Raw genomic sequence first — 21,424 nt, 5'->3', positions numbered from 1 at the left:
TTTAAGTGAATTGCATTAAGTTTTGCAAAAGTCGGCCGCCATATTGGATCCGCCATTTTTAATTTTTAAAAACTGACTTCAGATTCGTAATCAGCGACCCCAAAAACCCCCGAGTAACTAGTTTCAAGCGAATTGCATTAGATTTTCAAAAGTCTTCCGACATATTGGATCCGCCATTTTGAATTTTTTTAAAATGACTTCAGATTCGTACTTAGCGACCCAAAAACTCCCGAGTAACAAGTTTTAAGCGAATTTCATTAAGTTTTGAAAAAGTAGGCCGCCATATTGGATCCGCCATTTTTAATTTTTAAAAATGACTTCAGAATCGTAATCAGCGACACCAAAAACCCCCCGAGTAACTAGTTTCAAGCGAATTGCATTAGATTTTCAAAAGTCGTCAGCCATATTGGATCCGCCATTTTGAATTTTAAAAACTGACTTCAGAATCGTAATCAGAGACACCAAAAACCCCCGAGTAACAAGTTTCAAGCGAATTGCATTAAGTTTTCAAAAAGTCGTCCGCCGTATTGTATCCGCCATTTTTAATTTTTAAAAACTGACTTCAGATTCGTAATCAGCGACACGAAAAACCCCCGAGTAACGAGTTTCAAGCGAATCCAAGCAAGTTTTAAAAATTTGTCCGCCATATTGGATCCAACATTTTGAATTTTTAAAAACTGACTTCAGATTCATAATCAGCGACCCCAAAAACCTCCGAGTACAAAATATCGGTTTCCCTTTTTATACCTAAATTTTCGGTAATGAATTTTTTTTCCAAAATAATGAGTTTTTTGACAATTATTTATTTTAGAATTGTTTATAATTTTGCGTAAATATTGTTACTTTTATTTTCGTTTTAAATACAGTAAGGAAAGTTGTAAATAAAATAGGTGGTAATCTGGGTTATCACTGTGCTGCAAAGGGTTAATACAGAAATCTACTTTACCCAATGTTGGGGTATTCATCTTTTTTTAAATACAGAAATCTACTTTATCGCATGGTGGGATATATTTCTTTTTTTTAATACAGAAATCTACTTTACCTAAAGTTTGGGTATTCATTTTTTCAAATACAAAAATCTACTTTACCGCCTGTTGAAATATTAATCTTTTTTTTAATCACGAAAATCTACTTTACCGAATATAGGGATATTTAAGTTTTTTTTTAATTATAGAAATCTACTTTACCGTATGTTGGAGTATTCATATTTTTTTTTCTATTATCTATTGGTAAATGATAACTGGTTTCTTAATTTTAAAACCAGAGGGACTCATATATGCACATTATTGGTACGCGTAAATAAATTCTAAAAATCAATTACTAAAATTTTTATCCAATAGAATTTCGTTGGATATAATAAATAATTTTTATTGAGCCAAATTTTATTTCTTCGAATTATTATTTTTGCAAAAAAAATTTTTTTTTTCACGGTAAAATTCGAAGAATGGTTTCAATTTGAAAATAAAATAAAACTACTTACCGAATTTATTGCATTGGAGAACTCGATCAATCTGAAAAAAAAGAATTAAATAACATCGTTTAGAGTAGAAAAAATAGAAATTTAGAAATAAAGCGTGTATAATTATAATGGAATGACCCAAAAAAAAAAAATTCCCAAAAACTTTCAAAAAAAAAATTATCGCATCGTTCTAAAAATTATGGTTGCAATGAATAATTGTTTTTTGCAAAGAATAGCATCTTTAGAAAGGGAAAAAATATAAATTTAGAAAAAAAGCGTGTAAATGTAACGGAATGACCCCAAAAAAAAATTCCAAAAAACAGTTATAACTTCAAAAAAAAATTAACAAATCGTTCTCTAAAACTTGGTAATTATTTTCTTTGCAAATAACAGCAAAAAATAGAAATTAAGAAAAAAAGCGTTTTTTTGGAATTTTTTTTTTTGTCATTCCGTAATAATTATTCGCTTCTTTTCCTAAATTTTTATTTTTTCGTCTCTAAAGGATGTTGTTCATTGCAAAGAACATAATTACCAAGTTTCATAAGAATCCGTTAATTTCTTTACCGAATTATTACCGATTTTTGAAATTTTTTTGGGGGCATTCCATAATAACTATACACGCTTTTTTTCTAAATTTATATTTTTTCGCATTTAAAGAATGCCATTCTTCATTGTGAATCGAAAATTCACACAATTTTTATTTACATAAATTTTCAATTTAATATAATAGCCATTTTAATGCAATCACTTAAATTATTGAATTATTGTAAATGAGAAAAAATTTCTTTTCATTTTCAAGAAATATGATACTGAAAATTAGGAAAAAAAAATCCTTTGATGAAAAAATGTCAAGTCTTGCAAGATATCCTTTACATTTTCAAAGATTAATGATCAATTTTTTTATCTTTTTTAAAATATTATGAGCAAATCTCTATACGACTGTTTATAAGTAACTGAACACTCTCTCTCTCTCACTGAAATCGAAAATTTTTAGTATACTCTATAGTTCCATCTATAACCTAATTATATATTCAACTTACAATGTTCTTGGAAAAAGAAAAGTGCAAAGGGTGTAATTTTCGCACAAAACTTCTTTATGCAAGGAGAGCAATTATATGTTTCTAAATCTTTGGATAAATGAAAAATAATATTTCCACGATGTGTTCTAAAGTTTATTAATTATTAATAAAACTAAAGGGAAATAATTGGTAGCTTTTGCAATTTTCTTAAAACAGATTTTTCATAGTAAACTATAATACAATCATGGACATATTGCAAGGATCTTACACTAGTTTTAATCATAAAATTTTATATATCACTGGCCAGTGGCCCAAACTTTGTAAGCGACAAAAATTTATAAGAGCTTCTATCACATTAATTTTAATTTTATCATTATTCATACCAATGGTAAGACATTTGGCCAACTAACAATAATAATAATAATAATAATAATAATAATAACAATATTTGAATAAAAATTCTTTTTTTTTGAGAGCAAATTGAATATTCCATAAATACAGAATTCTTCGTAAATTATTTTTAATATTTTAATAAATCATTTAAAATTAAAAAATAAAATGTTTCGTTTTTTAATTTTTGATTTTCTCAGACCAGGGGCTTAATTAAAGCGATAAAATTAAATAATTTTAATATCGTTGCTGAGTGTTTATCACCATTTGTTGTGACCTTATTGACAATATTTCTGCACATTAATTTTATATTACATAATCGTCAGGTACTGTTTCATCTTCTGGTTAAAAAAAAATTTTATTTTTAAAATTTATATATTGAAAATTAATTTGTATTACTAAAATTATATAATACTAAATAATAAATTAATTAAATAATTAATTACAGTTATTAGTATTGTTAGAAAAAATTCAAAAAGACTGGGAAATCTGGTCAGCAGAGCCAGAGATTGAAATTTTACAACAATATGCAATTAAAGAGAAAAAATTTCAACTAGCATATGGCGGTAAGTTTATATTAATTTTAATTTTGGAAAATTTTTAAAAAATCTTTACCTTATATAATTTTTTTTTTTTTTTTTTTATATACAAAAATGTGAAATTATTTTTTTTCTATTAATTGCTGTATATTTAATAATGTAAAAAAAATTTTAGTTTCAATAATTGGTGCAGCTTCTGGTTTTATGGCAATTCCAATAGTGCATAATATTTTGAATTTAACAAAATCATCAAATATCACAAATTCATTTGATCCAATTTTTACCACTGACTATGGATTAAATGATGATGATAATTTATTTTTCTCCTGTTTAACTGCTATTCATAGTTTTATTTTAACTTATATTGTTATGACAATTATTCTCAATTCTGATATGGTATTTATGATTTGCAATCATCATGCAAGCAGTATTTATGCAGCCATAGGGTATAATATAAATAAAATTCGAAAATAACTTTACCCTCTCTTTTTTTCGATTAAATTTTTATTTAAAAAAAAAATTTAACTTTTCTTTTGTTCTAATTTAATTTTAATTTTAATTTTTATTTCAATTTTATTTTATTTTTTTAACTTATTTTTTTTATCTTAATTTATTTTTATTTCAATTTTATTTTATTTTTAACTTATTTTTTTTATCTTAATTTATTTTTATTTCAATTTTTTATTTTATTTTTAACTTATTTTTTTTATCTTAATTTATTTTTATTTCAATTTTATTTTATTTTTAACTTATTTTTTTAAATCTTAATTTATTTTTATTTCAATTTTCTTCATTGTGTACTTTTTAAAAAAATTTTTACAAATTTTTCAAAATTTTATTTAAGCACAGATACAAATTATCAAATCTTGATTATAAAAGAAGTTACTGTCAATATGAGAATAATAATTTTCAAAAAGAAATGGATAACGTAATTATTTTTTGTATTAAACAACATAAGGAACTTTTAAGGTTAATATATTTTTTTAAAAAAATAACATATTTTTTTTTTTTGCCAAAAGAACAAAAATTTTTTCCAATAGTTCTTTTTAATAATTTGTAATAAATAATTTTTTAATACGTAAATTACATGAAAAAAAATTTTTTTTTTTAACTAGATTTTTACGAGATATTCACAATTGTTTCTCATTGGTCTATTTAATAATGGTAATGCTCAATATATTTATAATAAGTATGACAGGATTCGCAGTAAGTGTTTGACAAATTCAAAAATTATTATTATTATTACTATTATTATTATTAGGTATTATTATTATTATTATTAGGTATTATTATTATTAGGTATTATTATTATTATTATTATTATTAGGTATTATTATTATTATTATTATTAGGTATTATTATTATTATCATTATTATTAGGTATTATTATTATTATTATTATTATTATATTTCATTATTAAAAAAATGTTTCTATAAATTTTAAACAGACAGTTCTGAACTTAAATCAACCAGCTGTTGCCTTTAAATTCATGGCTGCAAATTCTGGACAAATGCTTCACATTCTTTTTATTACAGTCCCTTGCGAGCAAATGAGTGATCACAGTAGCATGATTTCTCATTCAGTGTTAGTCTATTTTATTTTTTTTCTATTTATTAATGTTTTTTTCTCGAAGTTCCTTATAAAAAAAAAAAATAAAATTTATTAACAATTATACTAAAAATGTTTGTCGTATTACTAAAATAACAATTATGTTTGACTACAACTTGATTTATACTACTTAAAATTAATTTTTTTTTAAAGCTTTTAAAAAATAAGAATTAAAAAAAATTTTAATTTGTAATTTAATTTTTATTTAAAAAATTAAAAAAATTTTTAATTTAAATTGTAATTTAATTTTTATTTAAAAAATTTAAAAAATTTTTAATTTAAATTGTAATTTAATTTTTATTTAAAAAATTAAAAAAAATTTTAATTTGTAATTTAATTTTTATTTAAAAAAGTTAAAAAAAAACTCCCTAATTTATTTAAATAATAATTTTAGATACAAATCAAATTGGTACACATTTCCAGTAAGTTCCCGAAGATTATTACTTATGATAATGAAAAGAAGTTCTGAACCATGTGAATTTGTCTGCGGTAAATTGTATACATTTTCGATGAGAAATTTCGCAATGGTAAATTGCTAAAAATATTAACAAAAATTTTTCTACAAAAAAAAAAAAATGTGTTCAATTTTTTTTTATTAATGAGAAATTTTTTTATTTTCAAGGTAATGAAAACGTCCATTTCATACATTACAGTACTTTGTTCATTTCAAAGTTAAAATATCACGAAAAAATATATATATAATATACAGCACTACAAAGATAAAAAAAAAAAAATTATTTTATAAGTAAAGTATTGTAAAAAAATTTTTTGAGTCACAATTTATTGTATTTACTATTTAATTGTGTTAGAAGAAAAAAAATTTTGCGCACAATTTATTGTATTTACTATTTAATTATGTAGAAGAAAAAAATTTTGTTTTGAATAAATTTTATTTTGCATATTTTTTTTTTTATTTGAAATTTGTTTATCAAGAAATTTTTTAGAAATATTTTTTCAATAGTATGTTGAAAAAATATTTCTATTTTCTATATAGTGAACCTTTAATTCTACGATGACTACACAATTGCTGTTAAAAGACTGACTCACCGCTCTCGGTTTAAGAGGTGTGTATAGCCTACTTATTTATTCCACATTAAAACCCGATTCTTCCTAGAATCTCAATAAATGGTGTATAATTATATCAAAAGTCTCTTCGCATTTTACAAAAAAAAGGGAAAATTTAAACTATAGTTCTTGGATAATATCAAGAATATAATTTCGCAGAAAAACAATGTAAGGAGCTTTTAAATAATTAAATATTAAAAAGCACACGACATATATGCAAAAAAAAAAAAAAAAAAAAAAAAAAAAAAATATTAAGAAATATTCCTTATAGACAGTTACTAGTTTTTTGTCAAATGTGCAACATGAACATAATGCAAGGTTCTTATTATAATTTAAATTATAGAATTTCATATGCAATAGGACAGTGGCCATATCTTAATAAATCCCAAAAAATAATAAGAATTACTGCAATATTTTTTTGTATACAATCAATAAATATTCCTATGGTGAGCGGAAATTTTTGGAATTTTTTTTTTATATTCACGTTAATGAAAATTTTTTTTATCAAGATACCATATAGATAATAATTATAAATATGCAACATTCAATTATTTACACAGAAAATTAAAAGGCATTAAAATAAGCTGCAATGTTTCTTATTTTAATCCAATTTTGCTTATTTTAATTTATTTTGGTATTAAAATAAGCAAAATTGGATTAAAATAAGAAGCGTTGCAGCTTATTTTAATGCTTTTTAATTTTTTGTGTAAATTTTAAAAATACAAAAATTTATTATTTTTTTATTATTTTTCTATTATTATAATTAATTATTTTTTATTATTATAATTTATTATTTATTTTTAATACTATTTATTTTTATTTATATTAAAATTTATAAATTGTAAAACCTTTTTATTATTAAATAAGTATTTTTACATATTTAAGAAAATAATTGTCTTCAAAATTTTCAGTTCTTTGGTCTTTTGAATGCACTGGGCGATATAAATTTAACAATGGAATGCGTTTCACCTTTGGTATTTGCTAACCTGTGTCTCTTAATGTCTGTCAATTCCATAAATACAAGTAAAAAGGTAAAATTTTCATTTATTATTTCATTATCTGTTTGGTAAAAAATAATAATAATAATAATAATAATAATAATAATAATAATACTAATAATAAATAATAATTATTATTTTTTATTATTATTATTATTAAAAAATTAAAAAAAAAATAAAAATAAAAAAATAAAATAAAAAAAATAATAAAATAATAATAAATAATAAAATAAAAATAAAATAAAAATTTTCATTTATTATTTCATTATCTGTTTGGTAAAAAAATAATAATAATGATAAATAATAATTATTATTTTTTATTATTTTAATTTTTTTTTTTTATTTTATTTATTCATTTTTATTAATTATTTTCATGTTTCATGCAGTTGTTGATTTTAGTCGAAAAAATAGAAAAAGATTGGCTAATATGGTCGGCAGAACCAGAAATTGAAATTTTAAAAAAACATGCCCAAGATGGAAAAAAATTTCGAATGGTCTATTTTGGTAATAATTTTTTGATTAAAAAAAAATTTAAAAGAAAAAAAAAAAAATAATAAAAAAAAATTTTATTCTTTAATTAATTAAAAAAAATAAAAAAAAAACAATAATATTATTCAGCGTCAATGTTTGGAGCGTGCATAAGTTTCTTCTTCATACCAATAATGCCAAGAATTTTAGATTGGATACAACCATTAAATGAATCAAGAGAATTACTACCAATTTATTTGGCCGATTATAAAATTATTGATATTGAAAAATATTATTTTCCCATTTTTTTTCATAATTATATATGCACCATTTGGATAATGTTAATTCTTATAAATAATGATACAATGTTTATACTTTGTACTCAACATGCATGCGCAATTCTTGCAGCAATGGGGTAAAATTTTATTTTTAATATTTTTTTTTTTTTCAAAATATTGTTTTGAAAAATTAGTTATAAATGGTAAAAATATTTTTGTTTCTAGATCAAAATTGACAAATTTAGTAGATAATCAATTTTCCCCAAAGCGTGACAAATATTTGAGAATGAAAATTGATTCCGATATTATTTTTTGTGCTAAACAACATAAGGAATTAATTGCGTTCGTATAAGTATTATTTTTGTTAAATTCCAATAAAAATTCAAAATTTTGAATTTTTTTTTCCCTATATTATTCTAATTTTTTATATTTATTTCAACAGATTTCTTGAAAATATACATAAATGTTTTTCCTTTCTATTTTTGCTTGGAGTTGTATCTAATATGTTAATGATAAGTGTAACAGGCTTTCAGGTAAAATATTCGCAAAATATTTTTTTTAATACTTTAAATTACAAATTATATTATAAATTATAATATTAAATATTATTAAAAAAAAAATATTTTCAATTCAAAATATATATTTTTTTTTTATTAATATTTTTAAAAATTTTTAGGCAGCAACAAAAATTAATAATCCTGCAGAAACATTGCGATTTTCTGTTGAGACATCTGTACATGTTATTCATATATATTTAATCACTGTACCGTGTCAACAATTAATTGATACCAGTCTGAGTCTTTCTGATTCAATGTAAGATGTTTTTTTTAAATTGCAATATTTAAATATTTAATCAGGATTTTTTTATTATTTTTTTTGGTAATTTTATCAGTAGTATAAATCAGTTTTAGTCAGACACAATGAATAAATTTATTTTAATTAACAGTAGTAAAAGTCAATGTTTAATCAGACCTTAATTTTTTTTTAAAAAAATTTCAGTAGTAAAAATTAATGTTTAATCAGGCCCTAAATTTTTATAAGTAGTAAAAGTCAATATTTAATCAGAGCTTAAATTTATTTTAATTAACAGTAGTAAAAGTCAATGTTTAATCAGACCTTAATTTTAAAAAATTCAGTAGTAAAAGTCAATATTTAATCAGACCTAAATTGTTTTTTAATTTTATCAGTAGTAAAAATCAATGTTTAATCAGACCTTAATTTAAAAAAAATTTCAGTAGTAAAAGTCAATATTTAATCAGACCTAAATTGTTTTTTAATTTTATCAGTAGTAAAAGTCAATATTTAATCAGACTTTCTAAATTATTTTTTTAGTACTTAATTTTTTTATGTGGACAAAAATTTAATTTCAGATACAAATCAAATTGGTATTTATTACCTACACATTCTCGAAAATCATTATTAATAATAATGAGAAGAAGTTCAGAGCCACTTGAATTTATGGTTGGAAAATTATATACATATTCAATGAGAAATTTTGGAATGGTAAGAAGCTTTGCATTATAATTTTTATTATAATTTCTGAAATTATAAAATTTTTATTAATTTATTTATAAAAAATTTATTTAAAAAATTAATATAAAAATTAATATATAAATAAATTAATTAATATCAAAATATTAAATTTAAAAATAAATAAAATTATAAATAAAAATAAATAATAAATTTTATTTAAAGGTAATTAAAACATCAATTTCGTACTTTACTGTACTAGTTTCACTACAGTGAGAAAAATATTATATATATTTTATTTCTATATAGAGAAAGTTCTTTTTTAAAAAAGTTTGCAAACTTGTTACAATTTTTGTAAAATAAATTAATAAATGTGATAAACTTTTTTTTTTATTTCCTTTAATTTTTTTTTACAATGCAAATTTTTTTTTTAATTTCAAATATTTGAAAAAAAAAATGAAAATTATTTCGGTTTCTGTAAGATATGATGACTATGCAATCGCTCATATAAGACTGAAACAACTCTTCTTCTTAGAGACCTAGATGTATATAAAGCCTACTTATTTATTTATATCGAAAAATGAAATTTTCCAAGAAACTTGAGAATAAAAGTCTAATTATCAGTTTCACATTTCACGTTGAAAATGTTTTATTCTTCAAAAATCTTGAAAACACTTTCGTGGAAAACAATGTATTGAATAATAAAACGACATATATAGAACAAAGAAGGGACTTCAACTTAAGAATTGCTATTCAAAAATAAAATCAGTATACCCATATAGACCATGAACATAATACAAAGTTCTTATTATAAATTAAATTATAAAATTTTACGTACACTTGGACAATGGCCATATCTTAATAAATCAGAAAAAATAATCAAAATTTCAGCGATTTTACTTTGTATGCTATCATTAAATATTCCTATGGTGAGAAATTGTAGATAATGGAAAAAAATACACGGAAAAAATTTATTTGTATCAAATAAATATTTACTTGAACCAAATAAATATTTACTTGAACCAAATAAATATTTACTTGAACCAAATAACTATTTGCTTGAACCAAATAAATATTTACATGAACCAAATAAATACTTACTTTTGAATTAAATAAATATTTACTTGAACCAAATAAATATTTACTTTTGAATTAAATAAATATTTACTTGAACCAAATAAATATTTACTTTTGAATTAAATAAATATTTACTTGAACCAAATAAATATTTACTTTTGAATTAAATAAATATTTACTTGAACCAAATAAATATTTACTTGAACCAAATAAATATTTACTTGAACCAAATAACTATTTACTTGAACCAAATAAATATTTACTTGAACCAAATAACTATTTACTTGAACCAATTAAATATTTACTTTTGAATTAAATAAATATGTACTTGAACCAAATAAATATTTACTTTTGAATTAAATAAATATTTACTTGAACCAAATAAATATTTACTTGAACCAAATAACTATTTACTTGAACCAAATAAATATTTACTTGAACCAAATAACTATTTACTTGAACCAATTAAATATTTACTTTTGAATTAAATAAATATGTACTTGAACCAAATAAATATTTACTTTTGAATTAAATAAATATTTTCTTGAACCAAATAAATATTTACTTTTGAATTAAATAAATATTCACTTGAACCAAATAATTTTTATTTACATTAAATAAATTCTATTTGAATCAATAATTTAAAACAAATATCATTTAATTGATTCAAATAAAAATTATTTGGTTCAAGTAAATATTTATTGGATTAATAACAAATTATTTGAATCAAATAAATTTTTTTATATTAAATATTAATTTTCTCAACTTTCGCAGTTTTTGGGTCTTTTTAAATCTCTAGGCAATTTAAATTTAACAATGGAATGTATTTCTCCATTACTCATTATTAATATGTGCATTTTAATGTGTTTAAATTCTATAAATATGGATAAAAAGGTAAATCCAAAGTATACAAAAATTAAAAAAAAAAAAATACATAAGAAGGTAAAAAGGTAATAAATATTTAAATATTTATTTATTTAGAAATTAAAAAAATAAAACATGTATTTAGTTATCGATTATATTGGAGAAAATAGAAAAAGATTGGCTAATATGGTCGACAGAACCAGAAATTGAAATTTTGAAAAAACATGCACAAGATGGGAAAAAATTTCGTATAATCTATTTTGGTATTTATTTTCACGTATTATTGATATAAAAATTTAAAAAATTTTTTTTTTTTTAATTTAAAACAATTTAATTTAAAAAAAAAATTACTGCCCTTTTTAAGCATTCATGATGGGATTATTGATTAGTTTCTTATTCATGCCGGTATTACCAAAAATTTTGGACTGGATTCAACCACTTAATGAATCAAGAGAACTTCCTCCAATTCTTTTTACAGATTATAGATTTTTCAATGAGGAAAATTATTATTTTCTTATTTTTCTACATAATTATATAGGTACATTTTGGGCAATGCTAATAATGATAAATACTGAAATGATATTTATGATTTGTACTCAACATGCCTGCGCAATTCTTGAAGCAGTGGGGTAACATTTTAATTTGCAATAAAAAAAAAAATAAATAAAAAATTATTTCATTCAAATATATGTATAATCAATTACGAAAATATTGTCGAAATAAATATTTAGAATTTTTATTCGATTTCGAAATCAACTATTAAGAAAATAATTTTTTTAGCCGAGTAAAAAATTAGACACTGCGACTCTCCACCGTACGTAGTTCTGTGTAACGCAAAAAAATCAAAACGATTTCGAAAATAATTATTTTTATAGACGAGTAATTGATTATAAAGTGGGACTCTCCACCGTACGCAGTTCTATTTATGGCAAAAATCATTTCGAAAATAATTATTTTTATATCCGAGTAATTGATTATAAACTGGGACTCTCCACCGTACGCAGTTCTATGTATGGCAAAAATCATTTCGAAAATAATTATTTTTATCGAAAATAATTTTTTATAGCCGAATAATTGATTATAAACTGGGACTCTCCACCGTACGCAGTTCTATGTATGGCAAAAATCATTTCAAAAAGAATTTCGAAAATAATTCTTTTCATATCCGAGTAATTGATTATAAACTGGGACTCTCCACCGTACGCAGTTGTATAAAATGCAAAAAATCAAACAATTTCGAAAATAATTTTTTTTTATATCCGAGTAATTGATTATACAATGGGACTCTCCACCGTACGCAGTACTAAGTAACGCAAAAATCGGTATTAAAAATTAATCTATTTTTATTACTTATTATTATTATTATTATTATTTTTATTGTATCACTAACCTTTGGCTGCAACCGATGTAACAAATATTTTGAACTAGAATCACTGAACACACTCGCGATTTAAATAATTTCGAACACTCCCGAAATTTTTAACTATAATACAAAATACTTTTTCCAATGATTTTAAACGATCGCGATTTAAAGATTTTCGAACACTCACGGAAAAAAATTTTACTAAAATTACAAAAAGATTAATATTTTCGCAAATTAAAAAAATTCGAGCACTCCCGATGATTTAGTATTCAATTCAAAAAAATTTACAATTAAAAAATAAATTTAACACAGAAAAAAAAAATTTTGTAAAATTTGTCTAAACAGGTCAAATCATGAATTGCAACTGATTTAATTTTGTTGATTTTCCATCCCCATTGTTTATGACCCTCGCCTTCAGGTAGCCTTTGCGCGTCAATGTAAACATAAACCTCAAGGAGGTAATAAAACAAGAAAATCTATTGGATTAAAATATTTCGAAAAAATTTTTCAATTTCAATAAAATAAAATTTTTAATATAAATATATATATATTATATGAATTATATATATAAAAAATTATTTATATAATTTTTATAATTATATATTATTTTTTTCACCAGTTATCAGTGTATTTGAATAAAATAATTTTTTAAATTATTGAATATTAAATTTTTTATTGAATATTATAGAAACAAAAAAAAACAAAACCTTTTAAAATTATAGAAACAAAAATAATATTAAACAAAAATATTCAATATCTTTTTGCAAATTTTTGTTTAAAAAAAAATCAAATACAATACAAATATTTCTCTTCTAGGACAAAATTGACGAATCTTGTAAATAATCAATGCACGCCACAGCGAAATAAAAATTTTAAAAAGAAAATTGATTACGATATTATTTTTTGTGTTAAACAGCACAAAAAATTGATTACGTTAGTATTTTCTTATTTTATTAAGTTAAATAATTTATCTCCGTGTATTTTTGTGACTTCTTTGTAAATAATTTTTTTTTTCATAATATTTTATTTACATATTCATTTATTTTATATTTAATCTATTTTAATAAATATAATAAATATATAGATTCATAGAGGATATTCATAAATGTTTTTCAATTATATTTTTGATACTAGTTGGTTTCAATATATTAAGTATAAGTGTAACATTAGTTCAGGTGAGTCATTAAATTTTTTTTTTCTGTAATTTACTAGAAATTAACACTATTTTTTTAAAAATTCAATTAATTTTAATCTAATTAATTTAAATTTAATTAATTTAAAAATTAATTTTAATTTAATTAATTTAAAATTTAATTTTAATTTAATTAATTTAAATTTAATTAATTTAAAAATTAATTTTAATTTAATTAATTTAAAAATTAATTTGAATTTAATTAATTTTTAAATTAATTTGAATTTAATTAATTTTAAATAAAAAGGAAAAAAAGAAAAATATTTGAAATTATTTTAGGTATCAATGAAAGTCGATAATCCTACAGAAACTTTTAGATTTTTTACTGAAACATTAGGACAAGCTATTCATATATTTTATCTCACTGTACCATGTCAACAATTAATTGACAACAGTATGAGTCTTACTGATTCAGTGTAGGTTTATTTTTTAATAAATTTAAATTTTTAATAAATTTTTAATTTTTAAAAATTTTTTTTCTAATGAAAAAAAAATGGTGTTTAAATTAATTAAATAAAAATTTTAGATACAAATCAAATTGGTATTTATTACCTATACACTCTCGAAAATCATTACTGATGATTATGAGAAGAAGTTCAGAGCCACTTGAATTTATGGTTGGAAAAATATATACATATTCAATGAGAAATTTTGGAATGGTATGAGAATTTTTTTTTCTTTAATTACATTTTGTGTAATTAATTATTATAATTAATTATAATAATTAATTATAATAATTAATTATAATAATTATTAATCATAATAATTAATATAATCGCTTCTTATAATTTTTATTCACAGGTGATAAAAACTTCAATTTCTTATTTTACCGTTCTTGTCTCTCTACAATAAAATATTAACTCTTTATACCTCATTGTACTCTAATACCTTAACTATTATCTTAAAATAAAATAATTTTTAAAAATTAATATTATTTTAAAAAAAAAATGTATTAAAAAATTCATTTTTGGCAGCAGTTTTATTTTTCATTCATTTCCACTTTATAGGATTGTAAATCTTACATATTGCGTAAAAATAAATGAACTAATATTATTGTATTAAATAATACGCCATTATTATTTATCACACGAATATTGTAACTTGGAATTGTAATTCTTTTTTTACCGCAACCTGAAATTTAAAAAAAAATAGAAAAAATTATCAATTAATTATTATTTGTTTCCACTTACCAGTGAATGCATTACAAAAAGGACGTTTCTGTTTAATAGTATCTTTCAAAAATTTATCTTGCAAAAATGACAAAATGCTCTGAAAAATAAAAAAAAAATATTTTCACAAAATTTTTTATTTAAAAAAAAATGGGAAAATACTTGCCAATTTCACAGTAGTAACATGTAAAATAGTAGTTACATGTAACAAACACAGTACCATAAACCATTTGTATATAAAACTTTTCATCTGAAAAAAAAATGAAATGAATTTTAAATCAATTTCTGATTTTTCAATGTTTTCAACTTGAAAATTTTAATTTCCCTATGGAAAAGAATTTACTAGAAACGATGCTTGGGGATTTTTTTTTTTTTTTTTTAGGTTGGCAATGGTAGCAAATGCGTGTAGTGTGAACAGCATAAGACCTTCACAAAACTGATTCAAGTATAATACTATTGACGCTTGCGCAATTTAACTTCAAAGCTAGTTTATATATTCCAATCATTTTTAGTATATATTTGCTAATTAAAATTTTCACAGAATAAAATTTAGAATTATTTTTTCTACATTTTTTTTTGAAAACAATTTTGCAATTTCTTTACGGATTATACTGAAAAGTAAAGGAAAATTTAAATTCTAATAAAAAAAAATTCTATAAATGTGAATTAAAAGTAAAAGTGATATTTTTTAATTATTATTAACAGAAAGTGTAATTTAAACAAATGGAATGTTTTTATAAATTTTTGTTGTAAAATAATTGTTATTACGACTAAAAGAGGTAAGAGAAATTTTGAATTTAATTTTTGTGCATCCTTAACCTAAAAAAGTACACTACAACAATGACACACTTCTGCATTGTTCCATTGGCATCTGACTCGCACTCATGCTTATCTATTATGGAATAAAAATTTTTACTGCTACAAAAATTTCTATATTCAATTAACTTTCTAAATCTTTGGTCAACAATTTTTACAAGACTTAAAAAAAAATTTTGTTTTTTATACAGATTGAAAATTATGGGTAAGGTGACGAAAAATATCACCGAGGAAAATATAAACAAACCAATAATTAAAATGTCACGTAGTGGTAGGCAAATTAAACTACCACAAAAAATGTCATTTAATGAGGAACCATTGATAAAAAAGCCAAGACAATCACAATCTACAAGTGATTCAAATTCACAATTTATAATTTCAAAGGATCCATTGTATGTAAAATCTAAACAATTAATTATGTTTAACTTTCATTGTTAATTAAATTTTTTTTTTGTCTATTTTCAGAATTTTACCAATGAAAGCCAATAGTCTTAACAAATCAAATACAGAATTAATTGATAAACAAAATTTATTAAAAACATCATTGACACCATCTCATGAACATGCTGAAATGTTTGATTTTGTTGATTTGGAATTATTTCAAAAATCCAATGAGAAAGTTGATGATGAATCTTTTAAAAATCGAGTACTAGATACTTTAGAGTAAGTATTTATTAGATTCGATAAAAATAAAAAAAAGTTTTTAATACCAAAAAAAAAATTAAATTTTTCAGTATTTTACGAGAGCAAAATAAAAGAATTCTAGCGCAACAGGAATTAATTTTAAAAGAATTGGCAAAAACAAATAATAATACGGATAAAAAACTTTCGGAAAGTTTTTTAACTCCCTTAAGAGGTTTTCCAATAGAGACAATTGAAAAATTTAATGAATTCGAATCGGAAATTGGTAGAGAAAGTCGTACAAAAGTGGTAAGTAGAAATAATAAAAATAAATTTTAAAAATTAAATATTAATTAAATTTTTGATGAAAAAATTAATTACATTTTTTTTTTAGTATAATCATTTGGTAAATATGGGTGGTGCAACATTGAGAAATTTTTTATCAAATTCCATAAGAAGACTATTAACAGACAATTTAGTTTGTTCCTTCACTTGGAATGGAGGTGATAATACAATAAAATTCGGCGATACAAAAACAGCTAATGTCCTATACCGTAAGTTATAAAAATTTCAATTTAATAAAATATAATTATTTTTTTTTACGGGTCAGAATTTCTCAAACGGATCACCTAAAATTAAGAAATTTCTTTTTTAGTCTCATTTTTTTTCTCAACAGTTTCTTACACAAAATTGTGTGGGGAATTCAAAAAAAAAAAATTTAATTTTCTGTAGGGCGTCAAGAACACTATTTTTTAATAACATTTTATAAATAAATAATATAAAAATCTATTAAATATGAAATTTTTTCAAAATAAAAATTATATTTAGAAACTACATTTTAAGAGGAGAAAAACCCTTTTTTTTAATTGGTGAACAGGAACTCGAGAAAAAAATTTTTTAAAATAAGACTGCAAAAAATTTCAATTGTTTATAACTTTAACAAAAAATTTTTTTTTTTGACCTAAAAATTTCAGGGACTTATTTTTACCATAAAAGGAGTCAAAAGAAATGATTTTTGATTAAAAGAAAAAATTTCTGAATTTAAGGTGATCCGTTTGAGAAATTCTGACTCTTACTCATTTTTTTTTGAATAACTTTTTTTTAGAAGCTGCAACAAGATGTGAAAATTTCGATGGTCCTTCAAATAAAGAAAATTTTAAACATCATATGTTGGAAGTTTTAAGACATACAAAACAGAGGCACAGAAAACTTTTAAAGAAAAATCTTCAACCAATGAAAATTTCAAAAGATCATGATAATATATTAAAATATGCATTAGAAACATTTGAAACCGGAAACAATGGCAATGACAATAATGACGATGATGACGATGACGATGATGATGATGATGATAATGATCGAGGAGATGAAAATTTTGATTGTGTGGAAGAAGAGATTTATGACATCAAAGAAGGTGTCTTTTTAGAAGCATAGTTAATAAAAAAAAAATTTCAAAATTTCTCATACCAAATAATTCGTAATTTTTATCTAGAAAATAAAATTTAGTTCTCACTGAATTTAAGAAAAATAAAATATATTTTTTCTTTAATAATTATTGTGTGCTTTTTTATCTTCACATAAGGAATGTAAAAAAAGGATAAATTTTAATAGCGTTTCAAATTAAATATTTTTTAATAGTTTAGAAAAATTAATTTCTAAACAAATTAATTTATACTTACTTTTTAGTTTTAAAATGAAGATTAAAAATCTTTTTTTTTTGTCACTTTTTACAAGCGGTAAAACGAAGCACGAAATATTTCCAAATTAATGAAATATATATTCTTTATCACGTTTATATACAAGAAATAAGAATGAAAACGCCTGCGTAAGATGTTAATCAATAAACTGAATTATTTTTCGCAATTCTAATATAAGTTGCGATTTTTTTTTTTTACAAAAAAGTTATTCACTGCAAAAAGGCAGAGACTGATTTTTATTATCAAATTCATAAAGAAATATAGTAATAAAAAAAAAATTAAAAAATTAAAAAAAAAAATAAGAAATTATTTACCATTATTTATTTAAATATTTAAAAATTATTAAATAGAAAAATAGAAAATTTTCTATATTTTTTTAATTTTTATAAACAATTTCTGTTTATTATAAAAATTTATAATTTAATGCAAAAACAGTAATAAAAAATTGAGATTTAAAATAGTTATTGTTGCGCGATAGCTGAGGTCGTTAAAGCGTTTAACATTCTACCATAAGGTAGAGGGTTCAATTCCCCTTGGGATTGAAATTTTAATTCAATTTTTCCAAGCATATTAATTAAATTAGTAATTTTTTATTAACTAATTGTTAAACTACATACACATGCAATTTCTCTCTAAAAGTCTTTTTTTGCCAAAAAAAAGGATTAAATTGACAAGAAAAAATTAAAACTATTTTTACATATTTTACAAAGATCACAACTAACAAAAAAAATAATCGACAACTATAAAAATTAATTTGTTTAAAAAAAAATTTTTTTTTTTTTAACATTAATCGGAAAATATTAGTCGATCATCCTCTGTAGGTTTATTAATTCCATCTCCTTGTCTTATTCTTATATCGATTTTTCCCTCACCATTGTAATTTGGTGTTGTTTCTACAAAAAACCAAAAATTTGTTAATTGTAGCAATTATTATTTAATTAAGAATTTTTAAAATTTTTTTCTTAATAAGAGAAAAAAAAATAAAGAATTAATTGGAAGAAAAATGCACCAATTTTGAGAAACGCATTTAAAAGTGCACATCATTGTACAAGAGTCATTTATATAGAATGATCGAATGCGTCGCAAAACCGCGCAGTATACGCGTTTATTATTGTAGAAAAATTTAAATATTTCAAAAAAAAACGGTATAGTAAATATAACAAAAAGTAATTTTTTCAAAAATTATATTTTTATATATTTTCTTTTAGTAATCGTATAAAAATTAGCGTGCAATTAAAAATTTAGAAATATTGAAAATTATTTCAATTATTTTTCCGTACGTGAAAGAATTTTAGTAGCCAATTCATTATTATTATTATTTTTTGTTTGCCAATTCATTATATAAGAATACAGCATCTTGGATAGATTTATTTCACATCAATTAGTCCTTCTCCATTGGTATTTGATTTATTTTCTAAAGATATAAAATAGCATCATCAGAATTAAAATTTTAAAACAATATTTTTGAAATTATTTATAAAATATTGTGAAAAAAAAAAAAATAATGAGAATCTAGACAAAAATATTTTGTATCCTGATTTTGTATTAATCATCTCCCTAATTTCCTATAGAAATTCTAACGAATTGAAAAAATATTCAAATTATTTTTTTTTAAATTATAATTATTAAAAATATTTTGCTGTATTAATTATTAAAAATAATAATAAATAATATTAAATTAAATAATTGAATTAAAATCCAATAATTATATGAAATTAAATTAAATAATATATTAATACTAAAAATAATTTTTCTGTACACTGAAAAAAAATTTTAAATAATCAGACTATAATCAAATAAATATTTATATTATATAATATTTTATAATATTTTTATATTTTATTTGTTTATTATTTTTTTATTTATATTTTATTTATTTATTTATTATTTATATTAATTTTTACTTGGAATAAAATTACTAATTATTATTCAATGCAAAAAATAACAAAAACATTGAAGCATTGAATTAATCCAAAAAAAAAAAAAAAATCATTTGAAGTCAATGCTTTTTAAATTTTCATCATTGTAAAAATACTTTTACTGATATAATTTTATTTACATACAAATATTAACAAATTTTATTTATTTCAAATAAATTTTATATGAAAAAAAAAATTTATTTATTTCAAATAATCGGTTACTTGATTATTATCAAATAAATATTTACTTCAATCAAATAATTGAAATAATCAAATTGTATTAAATAAATAAATAAATAAATAATTTTTATTTGAGTCAAATTAAATGGTATTTATTTCAAATACAAAAATTATTTGTTACAAATACAATTTATTTAATTCAAAATAAAAATTATTCCGTTCAAGTAAATATTTATTTGATAGTCAAGTAATTGATTATTTGAATCAAATAAATTTTTGTTTCAATTAATTAAATTTTAATTTTCAAATCCATCAAAAAATTAAAAAATAAATAAATTTTATTGGAAAATAAAAAAATAAAATAAAAATTACCTGGTGTTTGAGCAGTTGTTGTCTCAGGCAAGACAATAACCTCCCCACACATTGGATGTTTTGGATAATTATTACAATTTACCGGCAATGGTGGCGATTGAGTTGTTGGCGAATCAGGAAGAAATGGATTAGTAGGATTTTTTACATGCGGTGTTGTTGGTTGTTGTGGATTCACATTTGGTAGTTGATTATTATTTCCAAAATTAAAATTTTCACTACTAATAATTAGCTGGAAAAAAAAAATTCTTGTTACCCAATAAATTAAAAAAAACCGCTTTTAATTTTTAAATAAAAATTTATTTATTTTTTTTTCCAAATTACCATATCGCCACTTGATGGATTACGACACACCCAATCTGTATTTGTATTTGGACGTCGTTGAGGATATTTTGGATAATTTGGATAGTTCGGATAATTTGGATAATTTGGATATCTTGGCATATTATTATGATTATGCCTATTTCCACCTCCTTGATAACCCTTGGGGAATAATTGCTCATAGGGAACAGTTAATACTTCAAATGTATCCATTTTTATTTCAACAATCCATATTAAAAAAATTAAACAAAAATAATTCCAAATACCTTTCATGATGAATTTTCTGAAAAAAATTTTTTTCAATTAAAATTTGAAAAATTTTAAAATAGAATTTTTTTATGTACTTTCTAACAATTAACATATGCGTTCAAAAAAAATGTTTTTTTTCAGTGAATCACCGCAATTTGCTCTTCACACTTTTTAAAACTTATACAATATTTCTTATATAAGAAATTTTTTTTTTTTAAAACAAAAATAGAAAAACAAAAATTTATACTTCCAAACTGAACAAAGAATTAAGATTGTTAAAGATTGTCGATTT

The 21,424-nt window shown here is 21.2% G+C and overlaps 6 protein-coding genes across 6 annotated transcripts in view; 4 read left to right on the top strand and 2 right to left on the bottom strand.

The window, feature by feature from the left end:
• The window catches only part of LOC127282384 (glutamate receptor 1), a 283,556-nt gene that overhangs the window by 237,629 nt on the left and 24,503 nt on the right, over nucleotides 1–21,424 (bottom strand). The window contains exon 3 of the mRNA XM_051306583.1: nucleotides 1,481–1,511. The gene's annotated coding sequence lies outside the window, so the exon portion shown is untranslated. The remainder of the gene's footprint in view (nucleotides 1–1,480; nucleotides 1,512–21,424) is intronic.
• LOC127282395 (odorant receptor 9a-like) lies at nucleotides 2,724–5,735 on the top strand. The gene is made up of 9 exons (XM_051306604.1): nucleotides 2,724–2,866; nucleotides 3,069–3,194; nucleotides 3,317–3,434; nucleotides 3,583–3,853; nucleotides 4,257–4,376; nucleotides 4,523–4,613; nucleotides 4,856–4,992; nucleotides 5,411–5,543; nucleotides 5,639–5,735. Exons 1-9 carry the CDS (start codon nucleotides 2,864–2,866, stop codon nucleotides 5,690–5,692), a joined length of 1,053 nt encoding a protein of 350 aa, XP_051162561.1. The 5' UTR covers nucleotides 2,724–2,863; the 3' UTR covers nucleotides 5,693–5,735.
• On the top strand, nucleotides 6,352–9,650 carry LOC127282392 (uncharacterized). The gene is made up of 9 exons (XM_051306600.1): nucleotides 6,352–6,527; nucleotides 6,993–7,112; nucleotides 7,466–7,583; nucleotides 7,698–7,962; nucleotides 8,051–8,167; nucleotides 8,268–8,358; nucleotides 8,502–8,638; nucleotides 9,196–9,328; nucleotides 9,521–9,650. The coding sequence occupies exons 1-9, from the start codon at nucleotides 6,375–6,377 to the stop codon at nucleotides 9,569–9,571; spliced, it is 1,185 nt and encodes a 394-aa protein (XP_051162557.1). The 5' UTR covers nucleotides 6,352–6,374; the 3' UTR covers nucleotides 9,572–9,650.
• On the top strand, nucleotides 10,088–14,712 carry LOC127282394 (putative odorant receptor 85d). The gene is made up of 9 exons (XM_051306603.1): nucleotides 10,088–10,224; nucleotides 11,147–11,266; nucleotides 11,382–11,499; nucleotides 11,601–11,865; nucleotides 13,416–13,532; nucleotides 13,684–13,774; nucleotides 14,071–14,207; nucleotides 14,318–14,450; nucleotides 14,593–14,712. Exons 1-9 carry the CDS (start codon nucleotides 10,201–10,203, stop codon nucleotides 14,641–14,643), a joined length of 1,056 nt encoding a protein of 351 aa, XP_051162560.1. The 5' UTR covers nucleotides 10,088–10,200; the 3' UTR covers nucleotides 14,644–14,712.
• On the top strand, nucleotides 15,451–17,949 carry LOC127282393 (homeobox protein 12-like). Its single transcript, XM_051306602.1, has 6 exons — nucleotides 15,451–15,739; nucleotides 15,968–16,168; nucleotides 16,242–16,439; nucleotides 16,511–16,706; nucleotides 16,792–16,951; nucleotides 17,503–17,949. The coding sequence occupies exons 2-6, from the start codon at nucleotides 15,978–15,980 to the stop codon at nucleotides 17,829–17,831; spliced, it is 1,074 nt and encodes a 357-aa protein (XP_051162559.1). The 5' UTR covers nucleotides 15,451–15,739; nucleotides 15,968–15,977; the 3' UTR covers nucleotides 17,832–17,949.
• On the bottom strand, nucleotides 18,669–21,302 carry LOC127282399 (sporozoite surface protein 2-like). Its single transcript, XM_051306610.1, has 4 exons — nucleotides 21,282–21,302; nucleotides 20,887–21,166; nucleotides 20,566–20,794; nucleotides 18,669–18,987 (listed from the first exon to the last, which is right to left on the bottom strand). The coding sequence occupies exons 2-4, from the start codon at nucleotides 21,154–21,156 to the stop codon at nucleotides 18,881–18,883; spliced, it is 606 nt and encodes a 201-aa protein (XP_051162567.1). The 5' UTR covers nucleotides 21,157–21,166; nucleotides 21,282–21,302; the 3' UTR covers nucleotides 18,669–18,880.

Source organism: Leptopilina boulardi, unplaced genomic scaffold (assembly GCF_019393585.1).
Source record: "Leptopilina boulardi isolate dan_hultmark-lab unplaced genomic scaffold, ZJU_Lbou_2.1 LbouV2_30, whole genome shotgun sequence".
Taxonomy (NCBI): Eukaryota; Metazoa; Arthropoda; class Insecta; order Hymenoptera; family Figitidae; genus Leptopilina; species Leptopilina boulardi.
This window is presented reverse-complemented; position numbering and strand designations above follow the sequence as displayed.

Coding starts and splice junctions, on each gene's coding strand:
- LOC127282395 (XM_051306604.1), top strand. Junction 4,614..4,855: donor TAAGTATGACAGGATTCGCA/GTAAGTGTTTGA, acceptor AATTTTAAACAG/ACAGTTCTGAACTTAAATCA. Junction 4,993..5,410: donor AGCATGATTTCTCATTCAGT/GTTAGTCTATTT, acceptor TAATAATTTTAG/ATACAAATCAAATTGGTACA.
- LOC127282392 (XM_051306600.1), top strand. CDS start 6,375: ATGTGCAACATGAACATAATGCAAGGTTCTTATTATAATTTAAATTAT. Junction 7,963..8,050: donor GCAATTCTTGCAGCAATGGG/GTAAAATTTTAT, acceptor TTTTGTTTCTAG/ATCAAAATTGACAAATTTAG. Junction 9,329..9,520: donor CAATGAGAAATTTTGGAATG/GTAAGAAGCTTT, acceptor TTTTATTTAAAG/GTAATTAAAACATCAATTTC.
- LOC127282394 (XM_051306603.1), top strand. CDS start 10,201: ATGCTATCATTAAATATTCCTATG. Junction 11,267..11,381: donor CTATAAATATGGATAAAAAG/GTAAATCCAAAG, acceptor ACATGTATTTAG/TTATCGATTATATTGGAGAA. Junction 13,775..14,070: donor TAAGTGTAACATTAGTTCAG/GTGAGTCATTAA, acceptor AAATTATTTTAG/GTATCAATGAAAGTCGATAA.
- LOC127282393 (XM_051306602.1), top strand. CDS start 15,978: ATGGGTAAGGTGACGAAAAATATCACCGAGGAAAATATAAACAAACCA. Junction 16,169..16,241: donor ATAATTTCAAAGGATCCATT/GTATGTAAAATC, acceptor GTCTATTTTCAG/AATTTTACCAATGAAAGCCA. Junction 16,952..17,502: donor AACAGCTAATGTCCTATACC/GTAAGTTATAAA, acceptor ACTTTTTTTTAG/AAGCTGCAACAAGATGTGAA.
- LOC127282399 (XM_051306610.1), bottom strand. CDS start 21,156: ATGAAAGGTATTTGGAATTATTTTTGTTTAATTTTTTTAATATGGATT. Junction 20,795..20,886: donor ATCCATCAAGTGGCGATATG/GTAATTTGGAAA, acceptor TTTTTTTTCCAG/CTAATTATTAGTAGTGAAAA. Junction 18,988..20,565: donor AACAACTGCTCAAACACCAG/GTAATTTTTATT, acceptor GGTTTTTTGTAG/AAACAACACCAAATTACAAT.